At 38.2% G+C, this 24712-nt stretch overlaps 1 protein-coding gene across 1 annotated transcript in view; it reads right to left on the reverse strand.

Moving 5' to 3' along the window:
* CARM1 (coactivator associated arginine methyltransferase 1) overlaps positions 1–24712 on the reverse strand; it is a 1187823-nt gene that overhangs the window by 346476 nt on the left and 816635 nt on the right. Inside the window, exon 8 of the mRNA XM_044061097.1 lies at positions 21328–21409. Coding sequence (XP_043917032.1) covers positions 21328–21409 — 82 coding nt within the window. The remainder of the gene's footprint in view (positions 1–21327; positions 21410–24712) is intronic.

The raw sequence follows: 24712 nt of genomic DNA on the forward strand, positions 1-24712 counted from the left end.
TAAAATATTATACACAGCAAAACATTATGTGATAATTAATATCAGGTTGTACTTTTGGTTGAGATCGTCATCTGTGAGTGATATTTGCCTGAATACTGCCTACTAAACTGCAGTTCTCTAAAAGCGCAATATCAACACTTGCAATACAGGAGTATGTTGATAAATAAAATATTACACACAATAAAACATTATATAATACTCATAGTATTGTCATAGGTCGCCATACATTTGGTTGAGATTGTCATCTGTGAATGATATTTGCCTGAATACTGCCTATTGAGTTGCAGTTCTCTAAAACTGCAACATCAAGGGACATTTACTCAGCTACTTGAAAGATGCAGCAACTTTGGTGCTGGCTGGAATAATGAGGTATGACAGAAGGCATCACCAGCACCATATGAGGAATAGGGGACTCAGCATCATACACAAGGGAGTTACATTTATGGCTTTTGTTTTTGAAAAGTTATGGTGCATTGAGGATTTTGTCAAGTGGCCTTAACTGAAGTGTTACATGATACACAGCATCACAGTCTTTATCATAACAACATTAAAAGGCAAATTACCACATTATGTACAGTGTTTACATGTTTCTCTCATTTATTGATATATTTATATATTGAGCATTAGACATTTTATCCATAGAAATTAATTAGTTTGAATTAGCTTTGGGGGGCATATTTATGTATGTTAAGTTTTTGCCTATTCTTGTTTAAACTTAGTTAAGGACGTTTGGAAAATGTGGAATACCTAAATTTTAGAGGCATTATTTACCATGTTAAAGGAAAGCAACACTAAAGACTTATCTCTCATTCCTTTTTTGTCCTTATAACCACTTATAGCAGTCACCTTCAAGTTGTCATTTGTATGGCCATTTGATATCTTACACAGATGGTTTGGATGGAGTCTCTGCGCACATGGGAATCATAGTCTGGCTCTTTTCAGCTATAATGTTGGCTGCAGCATGGGTAGGGGAAAAGTATATTAAAACAGTTAATGTGAATCAAAATGTTGACTTTCGCAACTGGTTTGTTTTCAAGTATTAACAGCTACAACATCTATATGTGCAAACCAATACGTGTACTTACCACTGTCAAATTTGTTCAGTTTTGTTCCTATGAAACTTACAGATCTTGTTTTATTTTTTGCATGGGTGCAGTCCTGCTTATTATTTAACTCTGTTGTCTGTAACATGCAGGTGGAAATTCATCTCCTGGTAGCAGCTTAATCTACTGTGAGGAGAATCTGAATGTGCCACCAGTGACCAAAGGTAAGATGCTTACAATGGGGTATATATTATATGTCCGAAGATTTCTAACTTCAAACATCATATGATCGACACCATATGGTCAAAGTTAGAAAACTTCGAACATTAAAAATAAATAAATAAATAAATAAAAAATGAAAGTAATGGGTTAAAGCAGGGGGACAAGCCCCCCTGCACCACCCACATGGGGGGCTGCACCCCCTCACACCTCCCCGCTCTTTGGTAAAGGAAAGTTTTTCTTTGCTGTGCTGTAGTGCAGTCTCGAAGTTGGTACATTTAAAGAGTGGGGGGTGGGGGTGCAGGGGGGCTTGTTCCCCTGCCTACAACCATTGGCTTTGGGTTTTTTTTTTTTAATGTATGTTCAAAGTTTTCTAACTTCGACCATATGGTGTCGATCATATGGTGTTCGAAGTTAGAAATCTTCTGACATATAACATAGACCCTTATAATGTACTATGTGAAACGTAGACAGCCTTTGACTGTGGGCTTTAATGTTTTACATGGAGTGAAAATCAAGTTCGTCTTTCCCAAGATAAGATTAAAGGAAAATTTTACACCTTCACTGGCATTTTAACTACATTTTTGTTACAGTATGACAGTGTTCACTGATTTTCATGCATTTAAAAAAATTGAAGGAAATAACTGGAGTGGCTTTCATGGGGAGTGACCTATCTGTGGGTGTGGCTTAAATAGAGGGGGGTGTCATGAGTATGCCATGGGCAGGGCTTAAGGGGCACCAGAGCACTACTTTGCCTAGGGTGCCATTTCAGCTCAGGTACATGCTGAAGGGTGCTTTGTTCTTGATTATTGGTTTAATAAGGACTGGATATAGTAAGACTATGATCTCTTTAGGTCTGGATGCCGTAAGATACTGAACTCGAACAATCCTGTTTTAGGATCTTACATAAGGCCAGCTTATCATAGAGGTAAATTATCCACTGAGGTTGACTATTTTTCCTATATAGATTATTTTTTCTTTTATTTAATCTGTTCTTATTCGTATAAATATAGCAATTATATGGCTTTGGTTTTTGAACTTTTTAGGTAACAGTTGGTAAAGGTATTAAAAAGTTAAACGGATGAGTATAACAAACAATAGAATGGAAAGGTAGGTTGCATATGTTATGGGAACAAGTAATCACTTTAATTGACTTTAGTGAAAACTGGTCACAATGATGGACTGTTTGTAAAACAAAACATAAAACTGCATTTTGTTCTGTAGAAAAAGCAACTTGTCAGTAAAAAAAAGAGAACAAGTCATTCTCTGCTTGAAAGAATTATACATCTGCCTCACAGTCTGTAGACACTGATGTTTGCCTAGAAAGTGAAAACGTTTTAGAAACACTTCTGCTAGAATATATATTCATTTTGCAATTATAATGATATGTTATCCAAGGTTCTATGCAAGAAGTATCATCCTTTTTAAAAAGAAGTTAAAAAAAATATATTCTTAATGCTAGTGGTGCATAATACTGATGATGTTATGGCCACCACCCAATCTGAAATAATGCAGACAGTTATTTGAAGACTTTATGTTCAAACCTTGTTTTCCCCTGAGACACTGTTATAATACAAAAGAATGTTCCTCAAATTTCTGTAGATGACATTATGGTATTGGTCACATATCTTTGTCAGAATTGGATTCTATTCTTCAGGATCTTTCTGCTAACTCGTCCCCGTGTATAGATGGCACTACCCATAGGTTTTATAAAACATGTCTGAGAGAGAAACTTATTTTTCTTAATCTATTAAATGAATAATTAGACATGTATAACTATTGAGTCTGTGTGTGACAGCATTTTATGATTTATATTTAAAAAGAAAAGGCACAAAAAAAGATATTTAAATTGTCTTTTTCCAAAAAGTTTATACTTTTGAATAGTATTATACTAAGGAAATAAGGTAAAGAGGACAAATTTTTCCTTTTCCAAAAAAGAAAGAGAAGACATTTTTAGACATCCTTTTTTCATATTTCTGGGATTAATAGTTTAGATTGTATTAACTCTTTCACACCTAGCCTGAGTAGAATTTCATACCTCCTAACACCTGCAGAGTTCCCTCTGGACAGAAGAGCCAGCTATCTAATCAGACAAATAATAGGCATTGAATAACACCAGCAGTCCAATAAAGGGACAGCATAATAATGAGGCTGGGAGTTACCATAATGGCTATGGTGTTTACTTTACAAACACAAGGTACAGGACTTGATTCTCATCACTGAGGGACGTTGGCTAGACATAAAATGGCCTTTAAGGGCAGCTAGCTTTGTACTTATCTATGAGCCTGTAATTAAAGAGAAGCATGGTGCTAATGGGAGAATCGGCACCAGGCTGTTCCATAGCTAGAGAAGAGGTACAGCACAGCACATAACACAATGTCACAACAAAGGCCAGTTCAGTATGCACTCAGGAATGCAAAGTAGTGCCACATAGCTACACACTCATCTGGCACACAAATGACAAGATAACAAGCACCAGACTGATAGCTGAGGGCATCCGTAGCAAAGTGCCTACCTTAGTCATCATATAAATGGGGAAGAAATGGGATAAATAAGAAAGTAGGGAGGGGGAGAACAACATATAGATGGAAACACAAAGATAACTATAAGGTATGAAATTTAAGGGGGAGGAAGAGCATTGTTTTCAGAGAAATATATCCTTTTTTCATATACATAAAACAAGGGTAGTTTTGGAAAGATAGTGAGGGAAGGCATTGGAAGGGATAGAGAAAGAAGGCAGGTAGCATGGGTAGACAGACAAATATAAAACTTTGACTCAGACAAACAAGGATAGCAGACACGCAAAAGGGTGGGAATACAGGAGCAGATGCAGACATACAGAGGGTGGAGTGGTGGTGGAAAGGTTTAAGCAATAAACAAGGAATGGGGAATAATGCATAAGGCAGAAAAAACAGCAGGATGTGGATAGAGTAGTCTTCTGGCATGGCTGGATGCTAGTCTGTCCAGAGGGCAAAAAATCCAGGCATCATTCACCAGAGTGGCCTATATTCTGAGCTGGCTGTTTTGACGGTGGCCTAATGAGTAGGGCCTACCAGTCACACAACTCCATAAGCCACAACATAAGGTACTCCACATACCTAAGGCAGATATCCAGATACTACTGCATCTTGGTAGCCACCAGCCTCCTCAGCTGATGCCCTTCCGGGAAAGGAGCCTTCATCCCCTCCTGAGAAGCAGCCAGGTAGGCACCAGCAACACCTCCAGGTCACCTCTGACAAGGGAACCATCTCCCAACAGAGACACATTCTTGGTAGCCTCTAGTGACTCAGCACCAGAGGTATTGGCTGGCACAGACTAACATGAAATGGACTCACCTTCTATTCTTCAAAATCTGGATGTGCAGAACGATGACACAATGGGTAAAAATGATTACATGCATGCTTGAAACATGATCACAGTTGTAGAGAGGGTGGCACAGATGTCATGCACAATCTGCTGTCTGGAAGTTCATTTCTATCTTTAGCGACATCCAGCCATGTTAAGCTCTCACTCATCCGCTGCTGAAAAATAAAAAAATGCACCAGCAAGTACATATGTAAAACTATATATATAACAAAATATAACAATACTGAAAAATGCTTGCATGTCTGTCTGTCTGCCTCTCTCTCTCTCTCTCCTTTCCTCCCTCTAACTTCTGCTTCCTACTGTCAGGATGGCAGCACCTCAAATCACTGTAATGATATCAGCACTGCTCACCAGACTGGATAGTGCATGATTCACTAAGTTGCCAGGCTAATGCCAGGTGTCATATTATTCTAGCAGGTGCTCTTCAAAGTCCCTGTGTAAGAGTAACAGGAGGATCATGCACTATTTGACACTCCAAGCTGGATTCCTGCACTTCACAGTGTGTGAAGTAGCCACGGTTACTCATTCAGGTCCACTTGCAAAGGAAAATGATGACCTCAAATACATGGATGTACATTTGTTGATCATGTGCCATGCAGTGTAATTCTGCATCATAATGCTACTGCCCACATGTTGGGATAGCACAATGTGCCATTGAAGCAATTCAGAAACAGTGGCAGTAAGCTTCATTAGCATATCCTCCACACCTATCAGTGTGATATAAAACATGAGTGCCATGCTTTGCAACACCACCCATTACTGCAGAACTGTAGAATACAGGAATTTCAGTACAGATCATGTAGACGTGCAGCTTTACAGAACTAAGGAAGTAGTTCTGCTTGCTAAAGTACCTCAGCAAGAACAACAACCATTGTGGTGCATGTTAGCCACATTGAGACAGATGTTTTGATGTACATGTAACTGGGAAACCGAAAGTGCTGCTTGCCACTGCACTGCCCACATGTGGCTGGATCATTATACAGTCCATGTGTGACTGGTTGGGCAGCTATGTACAAGAGAAACTTTGTGATGGTCCTGTTGCAGGGAGTTTAGGTTACACAGCCTTATGTGGAGGCATGGCTACAGTAAGTAATTGGGAGGATTACTGTGCATTTCACTAAGTGCATTTGATTAACAGATGTATACGTGGGATGGGGGAGGTTGTGGCCATGGCTACAGTAGAAAACAGTTTGGGTAGCCTGGTCAAAGGAAAAGGCATAAGATACTGCAACAAACAAGTATACCGGAGGAGAGTGGACCACCAGTAAAGAAGCAGCTGATTGAGGTTGAGGAATTTTTGGTCTCACTTACTGGATGGGGAAGCAGACCCCATATATGGGGTAACTAGGACGTGGAAGCTGGACTAGCACCAACCACCTGTGTGTCACTTGGGGAACCACCAGGCTAGTAACATCCTGTAAAGTACAGTATAGCACACTCACGAACGTATCATCCATTCTTCTGTGCTGATGGCTATTAAAGGTTCTGGGACTGTTTACATTTTATTCATAAAGTAACATAAGTGGACTGCACTGTGGATATTAAGATTCTATTTGAAGCTAATCATATTTAATATAATAAATGCAAACTATGAGAAGCTGCAAAGTATGTGGTTGTTACAACATTTAATTACATATCTCAAAGATGACAAAGAAACAGAAAAGTATAGTGTAAACATTGTATGCATCCTTTGTTTTATATATATATATATATATATATATATATATATATATATATATATATATATATATATATGTATATATATATATATATATATATATATCACAGAAAACGAAGGATAGAACTTAGCAAGGACCGCTTTAAGAAGAGTGAGTAGAATTTAATGAAATGTGAGGAGAAAGCAACCTAATGAAGAAAAGTAGAACTAGATATGGGTGTTACTGTACATTCAAAATAGATCCAAAGGCTTAACATGAAATTATGAAAAAACAGAAGCCCAAGAAAAGCAGACATAAAAGCAAACAACTAACATTTGCAGTCAGGTGTGTAACATAGAGGCTTGTGATCAGTTTCTGATAATAACCAGATTATTATGTGTTCAATATATGGAGGCCAAGAAATTCACCACGAGAACAAAGCTTTAGAGGTGAATCTTGGCATCTCTGTCATATGCACATAAACAGGTAGGCATTGGTGAGACCCGATCATAATTCTTTCAGTAACAAAAAAAAAAAAAAAAAAAAAACAAGGAAAGCAAATGCAAAGTGTTTTACCATCTTTGAAAGCAAGTAAAACACATAGTGAGTGCTGTTACACAGGCAGCATGAACACATTGATTTGATTAAGAATTTTGGGGGGGTTGACAAAGGAGGAACATCAGAGACATTTTTTAAATACTTGCCTAATTTACTTAAGTAAATCACCATGTTAATATATTCATACATTCATAGTTTGATAGTTGTTGAAGTTACTTACAAAAGTATTCCATGGATAGAGTGAAACTATGAGGCAAGATATTCAAGGCAGTTGCAAGCAGACCGTAACAACGCTTAGGGGTGAAAACAGTGTTACAGTCAGGTCTCAAGTTACAGAACTACTTTACAGGTTTATCTTTTTTCTGACTTTGGAGCTTAATTGTGGTGTGCCATGCACTAGAGAGCTATTCAGCTTACTTACATAAACACATTTACAGAGTGATTGATAGAAATAATTTTCATATCTCATTTGTGATGTTAAAAGTTACCCAAGTGCTTATCTGACCTGATTTGAAATTTCTACAGTAGGAGCATTATTTTATGAGCAATGCCAACATACTGTGATTAGGATCCACTTGATCTAAAACTGTTTCGTCCCTTTAATTTTCCTCCTTGCAGCCTATGCTAATATCATTTTACTCCATTTCAGAGTCACTGTCTTTTGCACTCTGGCAAGGCTCCAACAGTCAAACAAGCATCGTTCCTTAAAGATTTTGAAACCTTGAATTAAATCATCCATTATTTGCCAGCGGGACAATGACAACTGTCACGGCTTTGTGCTTACAGGTATTCTTTCATCCATTACTACCTAGTTACTCCTGCTATGATTCAATATACTGCCTGTCCTACACCTCCATCCCCCAGTTCTTGGAAATCCTGAAATCTCTTTCTTCATGCCTCCCCATTTCTGAATATATTTATACAGTGTTGTATCATAGTTATATTTCATCAAATAATATATGCTGGTTTCCATCTATACCCCACTTCTGTCCATGAACTTCAGAAAACATTTCCTGCCATTTATATCTGTTGCTGTCTTCTCACTGGATTTACACACAGTCCATAAATTAATTGTGCACTTACAACATTTCCTTACATTACTTGTACATGTACACGTCCTTACATTACTTCTGAATGTACAACATTCCCTCACATTACTTCTGCATGTACATTTCCTTACATTACTTGTGCACTTACATTTTCTTACATTACTCGTGTGCTTACATTTCCTTACATTACTCATGTTCCTTGTGTTACCCATGCACTTACATTTCCTTACATTACTAATGCACTTACATTTCTTTACATTACTCAGAAACTTCCATTTCCTTACATTACTCATGCACTTAAATGTCCTTATGTTACTCATGCACATACATCTCCTTACATTACTCGTGCACTTACATTTCCTTACCTTACTCATGCACGTACAACATTATTGTCAGGTTTCCTCACTGAGTCTTAACTCATGTCCAAACATAGCAACTTAGTTTTTTATAGTTTTTGTACTTTGTAAGCTTTTCTGTATCAGCCACTACATTACACTTGTCTGACTACAGGAAACAGTTTGCCTATCTAAGCTGTCCTTTTAGTGAATTTAACATTCTCTACCTCCCCCCATCCCGCCCTTTCCACTACCTTTTTCCTCATCTGTTCCTCCCCATTCTTGAAAGCATCAGTGGATTCTTGTCCAGTCTGGTATTCCATTCCATGGGCCATAGCCCTCTCTGTGCAGAACCAATGTACACCCAAATATGCAGCCTGTGCCCTCTCCCCCATCTTTTCATTATAGAGCAACCCTTCTAGTCTCTATTGAGAAGACGTATAGCTCCTCTAACCTCTGATCACACCATTTCCTTGCATCCACCACACACTTTTACCATCTTTTCTATGGACTCTTATTCTACAGACTCCAGAGATGTACACACTGTTCAAGAAGTTAGTTCACCAGGGTTTAGTAGCGTGGAAGTGTTACTTCTTTGCTTATGTCTGTCCCTGTAAGAATATATCATGACATTCAAGTTGTCACTAATATGGCTTTCCAAGTGTAATATACACTCTATGATCCTTTTTCTGCTCTATTGCCATATGTTCCATTCTTCCAGCCGATACTTATCACTGGGGTTGTTGTGGCCAACATGCCATCTCTTTGCCCACTTATTCAGCCTTTTCAAATAAAACTCTCTCCCCTTCCTTAAAAAGGGTGAGTAACTTTGTGACTCCTGCAAATCAGTCAGTCCTGGTTTGTGTTCCCTCAGATATGTTTGAAATGAACACACTGAAGAGTAGCAGACTTAGGACCAACCACTGCACTATTCCAATAGTCACTTTCCAAATTCCTGACATTGTCCCTTATACCACAATATGCTATGTCCTTCTTCAGTCCTACTCTAGTCTCTCTAGTTGTCCAAGCAACCCCCTACTCTGGACCAACTCAAAGTTTTTGCTGATGTTCAGGTAGGCCCTCTCTTCTGGTACTCATTGCCAAGTTTTAGATCTGACTGACAGATCCTTTCTGGTCATGATGCCATTGTGGCTGATGTTCTGGTGATCGCTGTCTTCCAGGAAAACAGCCAGGCATTCTCCAGAACTTTTCATGCCACTGTAGTTAGGCTAACTGGATATGTATTTTCTCAGATATTTCTGCTCCTTCTCTTTCTTAAGGATGCCCCCCTCTTTCTCTCTTCCATTTATCAGACTCTTCTGCAGTGGCCCATGATTTGTTAACAATTGCCATCAAAGGATCTACCTAAAAACTTAACAGATTCATAAGGACACTGTGAAGGATCTATTTTGGTCCCTGTGTTTGCCCCCCATAGTACAGGCAGTTCCCTTTACACCTCATTATCTCTGCCTTAGTGACCACCTTCTCTTCATGAGCTACCTCCAGCATTGCATTTTTCTGTCCAACTCCACTGACTTCTATGTTCTTTGCTCTCAATTCCTTTACTGCCTTTTGGACTGCCTACTTGTAGTTTGCCTTCTGCACTTCACCAGCACCTCCCTTTAAACCTTTTACATGCCCTCTCTTTTACCCCAGTCATTAGCCCCACATTGGCTTTTTCTTATTCCCCTTTACCCTCTTCTTCATTTCTTTGCTCACAGACCTCAATTCCCTGTGCTAATGTGCCTGACTTAGCTCCATAGTGTCTTCACCCTTCAATTTGCTTTCATTTTCTTTACTCAACTTTGGGCCTCTCCTCAGATCAGCATAATCCAAACCCTTGAAATCTCCTGCCATTATCTCTCTTCTTTGTGTCTTACTCTTTCCATTGTTCACTCTGAACCACACCATGGTGTGATCACCATTGGTAAGTGGTGCCTTTTCTTGGGCACCTCTGACAAATTCTGCTTTGGTCAAGACCTGGTCCAGAAGTCATTCCTTGTACAATTATGCACAGGTTGTCTGAGACTCTTATAAGCCAAAACATCAGCCAATCCCATCTCTGTCTCCACTCTGCATTTTGGCATCTTCCAATCTGCTCCAGACAGGTTCAATTTCCCATGAGTACAGACTCCATACTTTTCTTAACCCTAACTGTCGCTTGCCTAGTCAGGATAAAATAGACAAGTCTTTGTGGGTTCTGTTCAAGCAGCTTTATTATGTACAAACACATAAGGAAAGAGGCTTAATAATTATCTTACATAAACTTACAAACAAACTAGCTATTATACTCATACATGCTTACTCTCTGGCTGCACTCTCAAAATGGTCCTGAAGCTAACACGTGCTGGCTATTCATATGCATGTGCCAATCTTGAAATGCTTCTTAAAGGAACAAATACATACACTATTCTACATCCTCCCTCTTTGAAAAATAAGTCATGCAATGTTGGCGGCATTAATTGACATGCAATCAATGCAAATAATTCTTTGTCATGCAATTATACAGAACTCTAGGTCTGGAAATACAACCAAATTGTGTGACATAGAAATTAGCATCAGATCTAGCAACTGGGACTGTCTCTGCTAAATGTTCAACTTAGGGACATCAGGAACATCATCAGGAATGGAAGTAGAAGACATTCTGCAACAGGAACACTGAATTGCTTTGAGATCCTGAGTCTGTATCACAGGAAGAATGCTGCAATATTGATTCTGGTACAGGAAGAAGATGTCTGTGATTTCTACTGTACTCCACACCCTCAGATTCTATGAAGTAGGATCTCAGCTCGGTACATATACCTGTCACTTGACAAATCTGATCAAAACCTTTTGCCATTTGTATCCTCACTGTCTCTCCTTCTTTCAATGGATGAAGAAATCTGCTCGATTTATCATAACTTGACTTCTGGAAAGAACATTTTCTGAATAATTGGGTTCTAATTGTCCTGTTGTTCTTAGCTTTAGGCCTCAACAAACTGGAACTAATAGGCAGTGTTGTTCTGGTTTGCCTAGACAGAAGTCGCACTCTGCACTACACATTCAGCGAGTCCATTTGACTGTGGGTATTATGGACTACTAGTAATTATGTACAAAGTCTCATTCTTTTGCAAATTTCTGAAACAACTGACTGGTAAATTGGGTACCATTCTCAGAAATAACTTTGTGTGGACTACCATGGACTACCACGGACTGAGAAATTATGTTTCAATTTGGTGATAACAGCAGTGGATGTTAGGTTAGGTAGTAAATCAATTTCAAACCAGTTTGAATACGAGTCTATCAACACTAAGTAATGCTGATTGCTCCACTTGAATATATCAATAGCTAATGTTGACCAAGGTAGTTCAGGAACTTGACTTAGTTGAAGTGGTTCTTTTTGCAAATGTGGTTTAGTATTATTGCTACTAAACAATAAGAAAGTACCTTATCAATGTCTATTACTTCAGAAGGCCAAAATACTAGTTCTCTTCCCCTTCTTTTGGTAGATTCAGATCTGGGTGACCACGATGTAAAATCTGGATATATTCATGTTTTAAGGAAGCAGGAACAATAATTTTGGGACCTTTGAAAATAATGCCATTTTCCATCAACATGTAATTTCTGTAAAGAAAATAGGTTTGCACTTTAGATGGTACACTAGATTGCTTTGATGGCCATCCAACATTAATGTAGTGGTTGAGCTTTTGCAAAATTGGGTCAGTCTTTGCATGATTTCTCAGCTCGTCAAGTCTTGTGGTAGAAAGATTACACACTTCCATGACGTCAAAGTCAAAATTCTCTGTATGAAGCTGTTCTGTTGTATTTCTGGGTGATCTGGATAAGGTATCAGCAAGATAAAGAAGTTTGCCTTTTGTATAGACCATTTTAAAGTTGTACTTTTGCAATTTGAGTATTATTCTTTTTAATCTTGCTGGAGCTGAATGCATAGGCTTCTTTAGAATAGTTACTAGAGGTTGGTGATCTGTTTCAATCTGAATAGCTTGACCATAGATATAATCATGAAACTTTGAACATGCAAATACTATTGCCAAAAGGTCTTTCTCAATTTGAGCATATTGCATCTCAATTTGGGTAAGTGTTCTAGATGCATAGGCTACTGGTCTGCGTTCTTGAAGAATAACTGCTCCAAGATGAAATTCTGAAGCATCACAAGAAAGAGTTATTAGTTTATTGACATCATAGTATCATAATGTAGGTGGGGTGGAGATTTTCTGATTAAGGTCTTCAAATGCCTTCTGGTGCTGTTCTAACCAAGACCATATAACATTTTTACGTATCAGCTCTCTCAAAGGTGCTGTCAACTCACTGAAGTCTGGTATAAACTTGCCTAAATAGTTGACCATACCAAGAAAATGTTGTAGAGCTGGAATATTATCTGGTGTTGGCATTTCAAGAATGGCTGCTTGCTTGGACGGGTCTGGTCTCAAGCCAGTGCTTGTAAATAAATTACCTACATATGTAACTTCTGGTAGTCTGAATTTGCACTTCAGAGGATTGAGCTTTAAGTTCACTTCATGTGCTCTGACCAGAACTTTCTTAAGGTTTCTGTCATGCTCTGCTTCACCACTGCCTCCAACCAATAAATCATCTATTATTATGGCACAAGGATAACCTGAAAAAAATTGCTCCATTGCACGCTGGAAGACATCACTTGCAGAATTTATTCCAAATGGCATCTTGAGGAATCTATATCTACCAAATGGGGTACTGAAAGTAGTTAGTAATGAGGATTTGCGAACAAGCATCACTTGCCAAAATGAACTTTTTGCATCTAAGACAGAAAAAAAGTGGAATTTGGTATTAGGGCTGTGACTTCCTCAATTATACGCATTGGATGATGCAGCCTCTTTAATGCTTTGTTCAATTCTCTTGGGTCAATACATATTCTGATTTTTTTCTGAGCCTTTTTTGTGGGCTGCTACCATGGATGACACCCATTCAGTTGGTTCTATAACTGGACAAATTACACCTTGCTGCACCATTTTATCCAATGGAGCTCTGACTTTATCCTGCATAGTTATCATAACTTTTCTTGCTGGTCTGACTATTGGACTGATCTCTGGGTCTAACATCATGGAATACACAGCTGGAAGTTTGCCCAACTTGTCAAAAACATCAGCATACTTTGAGAAAATAGCTTCAGTAAAATTGGAACTAGGATATGTGTTTATCTGATGAACTTCTTTGGTAAAAGAAAGCAAATTCATTCTCAAACTATCTATGAGACCCAATAATGACTGCACAGGTCTTTGGACTACATGGAATAACAAGGTGTAACAGTTCCTAGCCAAATAACATGAAAGCACTACTGAGCCTTTGGTTTGAATTTCTTACCTCCATAAGCAACAAATTTTGCACAACTAGCCACACTGAGTTGTTTACTAGTTCTCACCTTAGCAAATGTGTTGGCTGGCATGACATTACACTATGAGCCAGTGTCCACTTTGAGCTTGGTGTATTTACCATTGATCTGGACAGTACAAAACACTTTATTCCTTGCCAACAAATTTACTGCATCAACCTTTTCACCAATTCCTGATAAACCATCTACACAGAAAGTAGAATTGCAGCTCTCTATATGATCAACTTGCTTTTTTGAGTGACCCATCTTTATAACTGTGTGAGGTTTACTTGATTTGCAAAACTTTTAAAAATAGTTCCATATTTTACACTTGTGGCATTGCTGACCAAATGCTAAGCATTTTCCTCTTTTAGACTCATGATTGGCACCACAATTGCAACAGTTAACAATAAAGCTGGATTTGGGTTTTGCTAACTCACCCCTGTACTGCATTGAGCATGTCCTTTTCTTAGAACTTGCTGGAAAACTACAGGATCTTCCAGGTAAACCTGCAGGGGTGACAGCTGCCATGTGCTTAGGCCTGCTTCTGCTAGCTATGTGTTGCATGCAGTTTACATTTGCTCTGGAGCCTGCTGAAACCATGCTCTTATCACTTGCAAGCATACTTGTGTGCCTTTCTGTAACTTCGTTGATTTGACAAATCTCAGTAGCTTTGCTCAGCATTAAATCACTGTCATGAAGCAAAATCTTTCCCACTGCAGCACTATTAATACCACACGCAAGCCTGTCCTTTACCAACTCATCTTTTAAGTCACCAAACTGACAGATTTTCTCAGGTCAGTTATATAAGCTGCGAACATTCCCCTGGTTTTTGATCTCTTGTGTAAAACAAATGCCTCTCTAACGTAATATTTGTCTAGAGGTTACACATTTCCATGAACTTGCACTTCAAACACTCGGTTTCTTCCCTTGATTCAGCCTATACAGTAATATAATTGTTTTCACCTTTTCCCTCATATACTGCTGATGCATACACAAATGAATGCTCTCTTTCAATGGCCTCTGACCAAGGTAAGTTTAGCAAAATGAATGCCCTGGTGCATGCATCCTTGTCAGAATAAACTCCTTGCAAATAAATATCATACTCTTGCTCAAATATTCTCCAATTCTCTCTTATCAAACACCTATGGTGAGGGTTTTCATCCTTCATATTAACACATACCAGCAAAGGCTTTTGCAAGTATGCACAAACATACACACATATACATATGCCAGAAATGTATGCCAGTATTTGTAACTATGTCCAAGAGCACAACAAGCTTCTGAATCACTGAACTTAGTGAGATAACTCTCTCAGGCTCTGTAATACTCTTGAAATTACTGTAATGTAAAAGTCACTTATCATTGTAAGAAACAATTCTAAATAACTGCACTGTGCGAATAAATTGGGCAGAAGAAGCTCAGAGTAACAAACATTTCAAAGTAACTGTATTTTGTGAATAAACAGCACACTGAAACTTCCCTAAAATGGCTGTACTTTGCGAAACAAATCTTTACGGTGCAAAAAACACTCTGTAATGGTGGCACTCTGTGAGTAGACACACCCAGCACAAGAAGCTTTTTGAAATGACTGTATTTTGACTGTACTTTACAAAATAATTGCACTTTGCTGACAATAAACTCTTCAGAATACATGCACAGTAATAAGCACATATTGTAAGCACTTTTACACACTTTGAGATACTTCAAATAACTCTAGTTATGCCCTGAATACAATGCGAAGTAGTAGTTATGCCAAAACACATTATATTTTTCTTGTGCTCGTTTTACTCTAAACATGCTAGTTTTTGCAATTCTGAGGTAACTCTGAAACCCTTATGTGCTTTTCCAATAATCGTTTTATCAAAAATCTTAATTTTAAACATTTTGTTTTGTTAATATACCTTTTGTGCCTCTTGCTTGTTTAATAATGTGGTTTGTGCCCTTGTAATGCTCCATTTTATCTCTTTTATAAAATACATCATTTGTGCAAGTTTTCATTACCTTTGGTTCATTTCTGGCCCGTTTTGTGCTTGTTTCTCTTAGTTTACCTTTACTGTTAACTCTGCACCTTGTAGCTCTTTAAAGCAGTCTCTGAAATCCTGGTTCTGACACCATGTCGCTCATCTGGTCAGATTAAAAGAGATGAGTCTGTGGATTCTGTTCAAGCAGCTTTATTATGTACAAACACATCAGGATTGAGTTTTAATAACTTTAACTTAGATAAATTTATAAACAAACTAGCTATTACACTCATACATGCTCACTCTGTGGCTGCACTCTCAAAATGGCACTGAAGCTAGCACGTGACGGCATGTGCTGACCTTGAAATGCTTCTTAAAGGTACAACATACACACAGTATTCTACACTAACCTTAATCCTTTATTATCTTGTCCATTCCCTGACCTTCCTCCTTTGATGTGTGCAATTACTGATGCACTTTATTGATCTACAAACTCTCACTAATCTTTCTTCTACCTTGATTGTAAGAGTACTTACCATAGCTTATGTGCTTTGCTGATTAGTCTTCTCTTCATGGGGTGCATTTTTTCTTCCTCTCTAATCTGACATTTGATGCCCTGTCTTAAGAAGGTTAATGCTGTCCATCCATCCCTTCACTCTCTGCCATTTATAAACAGCCTATACATTGCAAATGACATACCATATCCCTTTCTTATCACCGTAACATATTGCTGTGATACCATCCCTTCCTGACTCACTACTTGCAGCTCTTCCATCTACTTTGCCAAACTTCTGAAAATGTTGCCTCTAAGCCCTTGTTTTGGTATCTCCCTGCCACTTCACTGGCACTACTTACTAGCACCTCATTTGTCTCATTGGATAAGTCAACAGTTGCCTAAGTGCGCCACTGCATGTGTAAACATTTCCACCATTGTAATCACCTTTGTTACATTTTCTGACATCTTGCTAAGCCAAGAGATCAGTTTTACTTCAGCCTGGTTTCTCCTCTCTTCTTTAAAGGCATTTAAACCCTTTCATGATTAAAGCTTCAATCACTAAAGCCACCTTCACTGTCTACACTCTGGATCATTCCTCCTGCCTCTATTCTGTATCACATCATTGCTCCTCCTATTTGACTCTTTTCAACTACAACTGGCTCCCTCCCCTGACTAACCAGTCCCCATTCCCTTTCCTCATAAACTCTTCCTACAAAACCTACCCACTGTTGCCCACTTCTGATCCCTCTCCCCTGCTTCCCTTCTTTCACCTACTCCTGTTGACCTTACTCCTTCTCTATCTTCTGTAGACATTTCTCATCTCTGTCCCACCTCTGTTCCCATAATAAGTACTCCGTTTTTGACCTTTATCCAGTTGTCCTACTTTGTTCTCACACCTACCTGTTCCATAACTGTTTCCATCTGTCCCATTTCCTGCCTCTTCTTTTTACCTGTTCACCCCATCTTCCAAGATTTAGTTCTTGCCTATGCTTTCTGTATCCATTCCTTACCTGCACTCCCATACCCAGTCTACCTAGCTTCCCAGATTCTGATGTTCTTCTTCTTCACTGCCTTAACCAGTGTGATCACTCTCCATCTTCCTATCACAAGTACAAGATCAGAAGCTGTGGGTCCCAAAATTCCATCAAATAAACTGCAAAGCCATCCCCTAAACAGTGACTTTCAGACTTCACCCTATATCATTAAGATGCTTCTGCAGTGGGCTTCACCCCCCTCCACCACCAACACTCCTACTACTTATGTATACGAAGTCGAAACTAAGTGGAAGTCTTTGAGATACCACAACCTTGGACTTTGTATACACTCTTCATTGTTAAAAAGGCAGTTCTACCATTCAGAGAATCATAATTCTAGTTCTTAGAATTACAACAGGTGCTCGTGTCCTCATTAGAATTTTCCAGCCTTTATCTTTTCTACTCCAGTTTCCATGCTATCCTCCAGCTGTTCCTCACCTCCAATTTCATTTTCCTTGTTCTCTTATATTGCCCATGTATAGGTCCTCCTCCTGAAAAAGGTCACAAAACTACACCACTATCCCATAAAACTCAACAAAGTCATGTATCAGCAGCTTCTCCTCCAGAATCTCATCCCACGGATTGACTTGCCTGCACCTGATACTTGGAACTGTTCCCCTCAGTCTGTGTTCAGCCAGATGTTTCAGCTGTAGCAGCTGAGTTACTTGCAGTGTAATAGGCCCTTCTGGTGTTTCTTAAACAATAAATGCTGACCTGAAAGAAATTTGTAATACTCTTTTTTAATAGTAAACTCTCATTTCCAAATAACAGTTATTCCATCAGTAAAAAAACAAAAAACAATGTCAGTGCTGTAGGCCTTAAAGTGGGTAGCTTGTAGATGGAACAACACAAGTATGGGAAGGTGGCTAAAACTTAATTATAATTAGGGGTCAACACATTAAAATTCTCCAAGTTTAAGAACACAATGAGGAAGAGCACTGGGAGAAAATATCTTCAAGTCTGCCTAGAATAAAGCAAACTTTTGAGTTGTTATTTTTCTAAAAGACTAACCATATAATGCTCCTCCCTAAGTCAAGGTACTGCAAAAAAAATGTTTTTCTGTCTTAATCTAATCAAGTTTTGCTTCACATCGCCCCAGTAGAATACTTTATTTGCTTACTGTCCAGAGTTCAAGTCCTTTTTCATGGTTTCTATTCACTGCTGTCAGTTTTCATTCAGCAGTGTTAAGACATTCCACTAGGCTACCATTAAATAACTCCTTCTGCTTTCGACATCACACATTTTACTCCACCACAACAATTAATTAAAAATGTACCATACATCTGTATCCCTTACATAAACATGTAATGGAGAGGTAGGAGACAGGGTATGTATCTAGCTTAAATACAACAGTTCCTACAACAATAACTGTTACAGTCAAATAAGCTGAAAAAAGAGCCTCAGTTCCTTAGTTTTGGGACCAACATGTCTGTGTATGAAGTGCCCAAGCTTTCAGAATGTGCCCCCTGGGAATGTGGAAACAATGTCACATGCAGGCGTTGTATTTTATAATGTATGTTATAAAAATATTTTAATTAGCATCAGTCAGTACTTGGGTGTACCACAGATTCAGTCATCCTCAGTCAGCTTAGTGTATCTTCGTCTTCACTTCTTTTCCTTTCCGTTTCTTCCTTTGCTTTCAGTTGACAACTGTCTCCTTCTCTCTGACCACTGCTTTCTTCTTCACTGCCCAGCCAGCTGCATGAAATTGTTTATCGAAGCATTTGCATCCTTGGCTTTCTAATGAGTCACCCAAACTTCATTATTTTCACTGACTTAATTATATGGGAAGATAGTGTGGCCTTTGCTCTAACAAAATCATTTTGCTCTGTTATGAAGAATTTCAGGCTTGTTCAAGCTATTATCTCTGAGATCCATCAAATAGACATTCTCGAGATCTGATCTTCCAGTTTAGTGTTTTCACATCTGACCTGACGATATACCCAGTCTTCTGCTCAGAGCACCATCTCAGCAAAGAGCTGACCTAGCTTGCATAACTGATCTTTGGGTGGTTAGATATTAGAAACTTAAGTTGAGTGACAGGTAGCAGTCCATCTGCTGTACTTAAGCACTCCCATTGGACTGCAGTGTGGAAAGGAGACCCCGAGACCAGAGCAGTGGGCTATAATGAAGCCATTACCAATGCCTTTGATTAAACTGCCCCATGCCATGCATGTATTGAATCCATCTGAGTGTTGAGGTGTATTATGACCTAGAACTCCACATCCCATGGAGAACTGATCAAAGTGGTACCCTTGGTGACACATGTCTAACAGAGAACAAAACTAGTCTAGATAAACAGTCTATGCGTACTAACAAAAGTCACATGTTAAAAGGCAACATTTATTAATAAAGGTGATTTCTACAACCTGTAGTCAGCCAATGCAAGTGGGACAGTGGATACAGAGTGCAGTCCAAAGTGTCTCACTAACAGAGAAGCTTCTTCTGTCTCTATGTGTGAGACTTTTGATTGCTTTTTGAATGATAAGGTTGTCTAAATTAGGTACAAAACACTCTTAGAGGCATCTCTTAAAATGAATAATGACCCATCTTGGAGTTCCTTGGACTACGAATTAACAGAATGTTCAAATATTGACTACTTCCTGGTCATGGATGTGATTACAGGCTTGCAACTTACTTCTTAAGTGCAGGAATTTAGATGAACTAGACTGCTTTTCCTTTTCTTTATTTCCAGGTTCTGATTATTTTCTAGAAGACATACTCCTCTCAGATATTTTTTCCCCAAATATATGGAAAGAAGCCTTGATTATACCTTGGTTCAAGAACCCATCTCTTGAGTCACATAGTCTGAGGACTATTCCCTACTAGCTCTAGCCATACATTTCTAGATAAAGTAATTGGAAAGGCTTTTGATGTCCAGCTTGAACCATATCTGTCATGTCATGCCATAGCCTTGGTCAATAACAGTCTGGGTTCCCTACTGGACTCCACATCAAGGTGTTTAATGATCTCATGCTTTGTAGAGAACAATGTTTTTATTTAGGAAGAGGAAGTGAACATTATGGTACCTGGAGGAAAGCAAATATTTCCAAAGCCTGAATCCTTTGTGGATGGTCCTGAAAGATTGTTCCCCATATGGTAAAATAATTCTTACAAATATTCAGAACAAGTGAATATACCTCCTCTGTTTTTTCATGCATTGAAGCTAACCAAATCACTAACGTATTTGAAGGAGTCATGACGCCAAATATAAGGAAAGGCTTCCCTCAATAAATCAGGGCAAACTCTGTACAGGAAGAACCCCTGCTTTCTTCTGACTAATAGAATAGCCAGCTATGTAGTCAAATTACTCCAGCAAGTCCTGCAGCTTGCCAAGAGCCTGTTCTGGGTAATTCAAGCAATTCAAAGTGATTACCTGTAAAGACAGCTTTACCTCTGCACCGCTCCACAAACAACACCACGGCTTTGATGTGCTCAGGTCTCTCTGGACCACATATTTCATATTTCACATGTTCTACTTCTTTTGGCACTTTCTATTTTTTTTTACCACCTGAAATTTCACTTTTGTTCTTCCTGCCTCTTTCCTCTATGGCTCCAGCTCGCTCTCAAAGTCCTTGTTATCAGTTGCCGTGGTAGTTAATATGACCAGTACTTTATCTGTGTTCCGTTAAGGCTCATAATTTTTGTCAGGAAACCTAGCAAGTACTTTGCCTTCCTTAAGTTATTTTTTTTATTAATAGAGCTGTTGAAGTGCTTTTCTGCAGTAGATTTTTCTCTTAGCAGAAGTAACTGCAGAACAAAGCTTCCATCATCCAGTGTACTCAACAGCACTTCACTAGAATTTTTATGATTTAACAAGTAGTTATGATTACTCTGGCTACTAAAACATGTGAGAAAACAAGCACACTACTGTCTGTTTGGATTATAATAAAGTGCTAGGATAGTTTTAGCTTATAACAAACTGCAACTAGAATGCGATGCTAAACAGTAAACACCCGAACACAGTGTACTTAATTTGACTGAGCCTATGCACTGACATCATTCTTATTTCTTTACGAAAGATGACAATTATTATTGCAGTTTGTATGTATATTGCATCTAATTAATTTTATTTGTAAAAGAACACTACTTTGGGGGCATATGTAAACAGTAAAGGATACAATGCTCATATGATTCTTTTTTCTCATATTATGTAATTCGGCCTTCAAGATGGACTGTATGACAAGTTAACTAGAATTGTAAGTTTTGTTAAAGGAAAACCAAAAAGCATAGATTGAGCATAGTAATAAATACAACTTACCACAATAGGCTGTCTGAAGTATTCATCTAAAGCAGCACTGCGAAGGCCAGACAGGTCAATCCCATAGAAACGCCGCTGGCACCTGTGCGTAAAACAGACAGGTGACCATGAATCCTCTTGTTCTGATGTTACTATCAGCAGCTAAGTTACCTCATAGTGGCAAAGACAACATTTTGCTTTGGTAGACATAATAAAACCAAAATCAGGTACATTGCTAATCTGCCTCAGAGGAATCATGATATATTACTGACATGCAAAATATTAAATATGTTCACTCCAACAGTAGGTGAACACCAGATAACAAGTGAATAGTACATTTTCTCCATGCTGCAAGGAGCTGTACCCCAGTATTTCTCACCTCCCACTATACTATTCCAACCCTGCTGTAACCTCAAGCTTCAGACAGCCTTTTCTTTCACTTATTGCCTATAAAAAAAGAAGGTTTTAGTCCTTAAATCACTCTGTATCAGTAGTGGTAAAGTTGATGTATGATTACGTTTTCCTTATAAAATTAATTATTGTTATCATCAGTCCATGAAAACATAACTAAAACAGAGACTGGAATAACTTAATACAAACACAGTACATAACAGACAGAAGAGCACAAACATGACAGAGGTATTCAAGCAGCTAAAGAAAATAAAGTACAGGATGATACCACCTTTGAAAACAAAAGGGCACAAACATCTTTGATTAGCAATCCAGGGTATAATATGTGAAAAGGGTAGTTCAGCTGGCAACAAGGCAAAGCACTTGCTTTATCATGTGAAGGATCCTGAAAAAGACTGGTAGCAAAACTATTAGAAGGAAATTAAATTAATTCCTGGATCTTCAGTAAAGGTGAAATAAAGTTGGTAGACAAATTGTTCATTTTAATGCAGCTGGAAAAGGGACACATTACACATATCTGCATTTGTTACACCCCATGTCCATGTATAGTAACTGACAATCAATGTAATACTTTATTTGAAAAGTATTTTCAAGTATGTAATTTAAATCAGCTTACTGTCATTATCTAAAAAACACAGACAAGGTAACGGCCAAGACAAACGGTTCACTGGAACAAAAAATTAAAAGAAGTCCACAAAAACATCCAGTAAACCAACCAATTTGTGAAGAAGCCACTGTCCAGAGAATGCTAAAACCAAGGTGGCAATTTATTGTAGAGAGGTGAGCGCTTTCATGATATCACATATCACTTCTTCAGAGCAAGGCAAAAGTGCAATGGAGAATAAGCTTTATGTATGCATTAATTAAAAATGGCCTATCAGAACACAGATGCAATCAAATAATTACATCATCTCATATCAAGAACTGTTTAAAAGCTTTTAATATAAAATATGTTTTAAAATAGATATCAAATCTAATATGATTTCATACTGCAACTATTTGAACAGTTTCCTGTTTTTCAAAATAGGTTTAAGGGGAATTCTGTCATTCAACCCCTTCCCCTTATTCGCCCTTAACCTTATTATCCACCTAGTTTCTGATGTTTCAGTATAATTACTTATGTCCCCTCCTCCATTATTGACTCTGATCTTCTCAACTACTAAGAATCTAAAGGTGTGTCTTTGTCCTTCACAGGATACATGCTTGGCTAACGCATTGGTTAGAGTACCATTCCTAATGTGAAGTAAATGCTCCCTGATCCTAAACCTCAACTTCCTTTAAGTCTTTCCTATGTAAAATGCAGAACATAGGTTACATATAGAAAGATAAACAACATCAGAAGTGTTGCAGTCAACTGTTGCTTCAAAATCAAAGGTTCGGTTAAGGTCAGGGTGATCAAAAGTGCTAGAGGTGTCAATGTACTTGGATTGATTACATTTACCACAAGGTAAAGTTCCTTCTGGACGATATAATTCTTGTTGCTCCCTTTCTTTGGGGTAACATAAAAGTCTTTTCAAGGATTTTTTATTTTTTAATTAAAAAACTAGGTCTGTCTCCCACTGTCTGATGTCTGAATTTTGAGTTAGAATAGACCAGTGCTTCTTAATTATATCTGTCATAACATTTACATCACTGGTAAAGTGTGTAGGAAACCGTACTATACACTTGTCATGCTTGGACATACTGTTGCTGTCACTTTGTGATGAAAAATAGGGTTTCCCTATATTGTTCCTCCATGTCAATGCATTGTTCAAAATTTCTCGAGTTGTTTGATCAGTATAACCTCCTTCCTTAAATCTAGATCCAAGGTCAGACAATTCTCTTCTAAACTCATCATCATCTGCAGTTAACCTTGATGTTCTTAGAGCCTGACCTTTGACTACATTTCTAAATGTGTTCCTGTGACAAGCCTTTCTATATAATTTTGTGGATAAGCATCCTGTACTGTCCTTAAATACCTTAACATCTAAAAATTCAATCTCATGGTTTGAGGTCCTCATTTCAAAACTTAAAAATGTGTACTTGTCTCTATCTCTGTAAAAACAGATCAGTTAAATCCCCATTTCATGATAAGAAAAGGTCATCAACGAATCGCTTATAAAACACTATTTGAGGCCATTTGCTTATATCTAACACATATCTATTTTCCCATGGGTCCATAACAAGGTTGGCATAACTGTTTGCACTGGGTGTGCCTATTGCTACACCATCCTTTTGTATATACAAATTGTGATTAAAGTATATAGCATTGTTCACTAAAATCAATTCCATCAGTAAACATAACAGAGCTACATTTTTACTATCATATATCTTATCATGTAATATATATTGTCTTAGTGGATGACATGGATGAACTTATGTGGATGGGGAGTCTGTTCCACAACAGTGGTATCCTTTGTAACATATACCAATTTATGCTGATGTTAAAATACACTACTGCATATGGAGTATGACTTGCTTCATGTTTTATTAGGCAGTTTAAAAAAATACTATTGCCCACAATGTTTTCATTTTTCAATAAATCTGCATTATATGTTGTGTACACTGTCTTTCAAAATTCTGCCATCAGGAATTCAGTGCTATATTTCTATATTTATTGTCTGTAGAAATATGTGTAGGAGAAAGTACAGTTGTGTAAGTTAAACTTACCATAACAGTAGATGTTTGAAAGATCAATGCTGCAGTAGTCTTAGTATATGGGTTATATCCTGCGAAGGATATAACAGCTGGCCAGCTTCCAAAGCTTCAGGCCACTTCCAACATGTCCAAGCTGTCAAGTGGCTCAAGCTGACTAAAAGACAAATTTAGGCTTGAAGCCCTTCAGAGCTTTCCTGCCAGCAGAGAGAGAGAGAGAGAGAGAGAGACTGAGCCTTGAAATTACAATGCTGATAACAACAATAAATAAACATTCACACCATTGCACAAAAAAACACAGCAAAAAACAAGGGGGATGTAGGGAGGGATCAGTTACTGCAGAAGTGATCATTCTAATGTC

Source organism: Protopterus annectens, chromosome 2.part0, assembly GCF_019279795.1.
Source record: "Protopterus annectens isolate FY-2018-M chromosome 2.part0, PAN1.0, whole genome shotgun sequence".
In the NCBI taxonomy this organism is placed as follows: Eukaryota; Metazoa; Chordata; order Ceratodontiformes; family Protopteridae; genus Protopterus; species Protopterus annectens.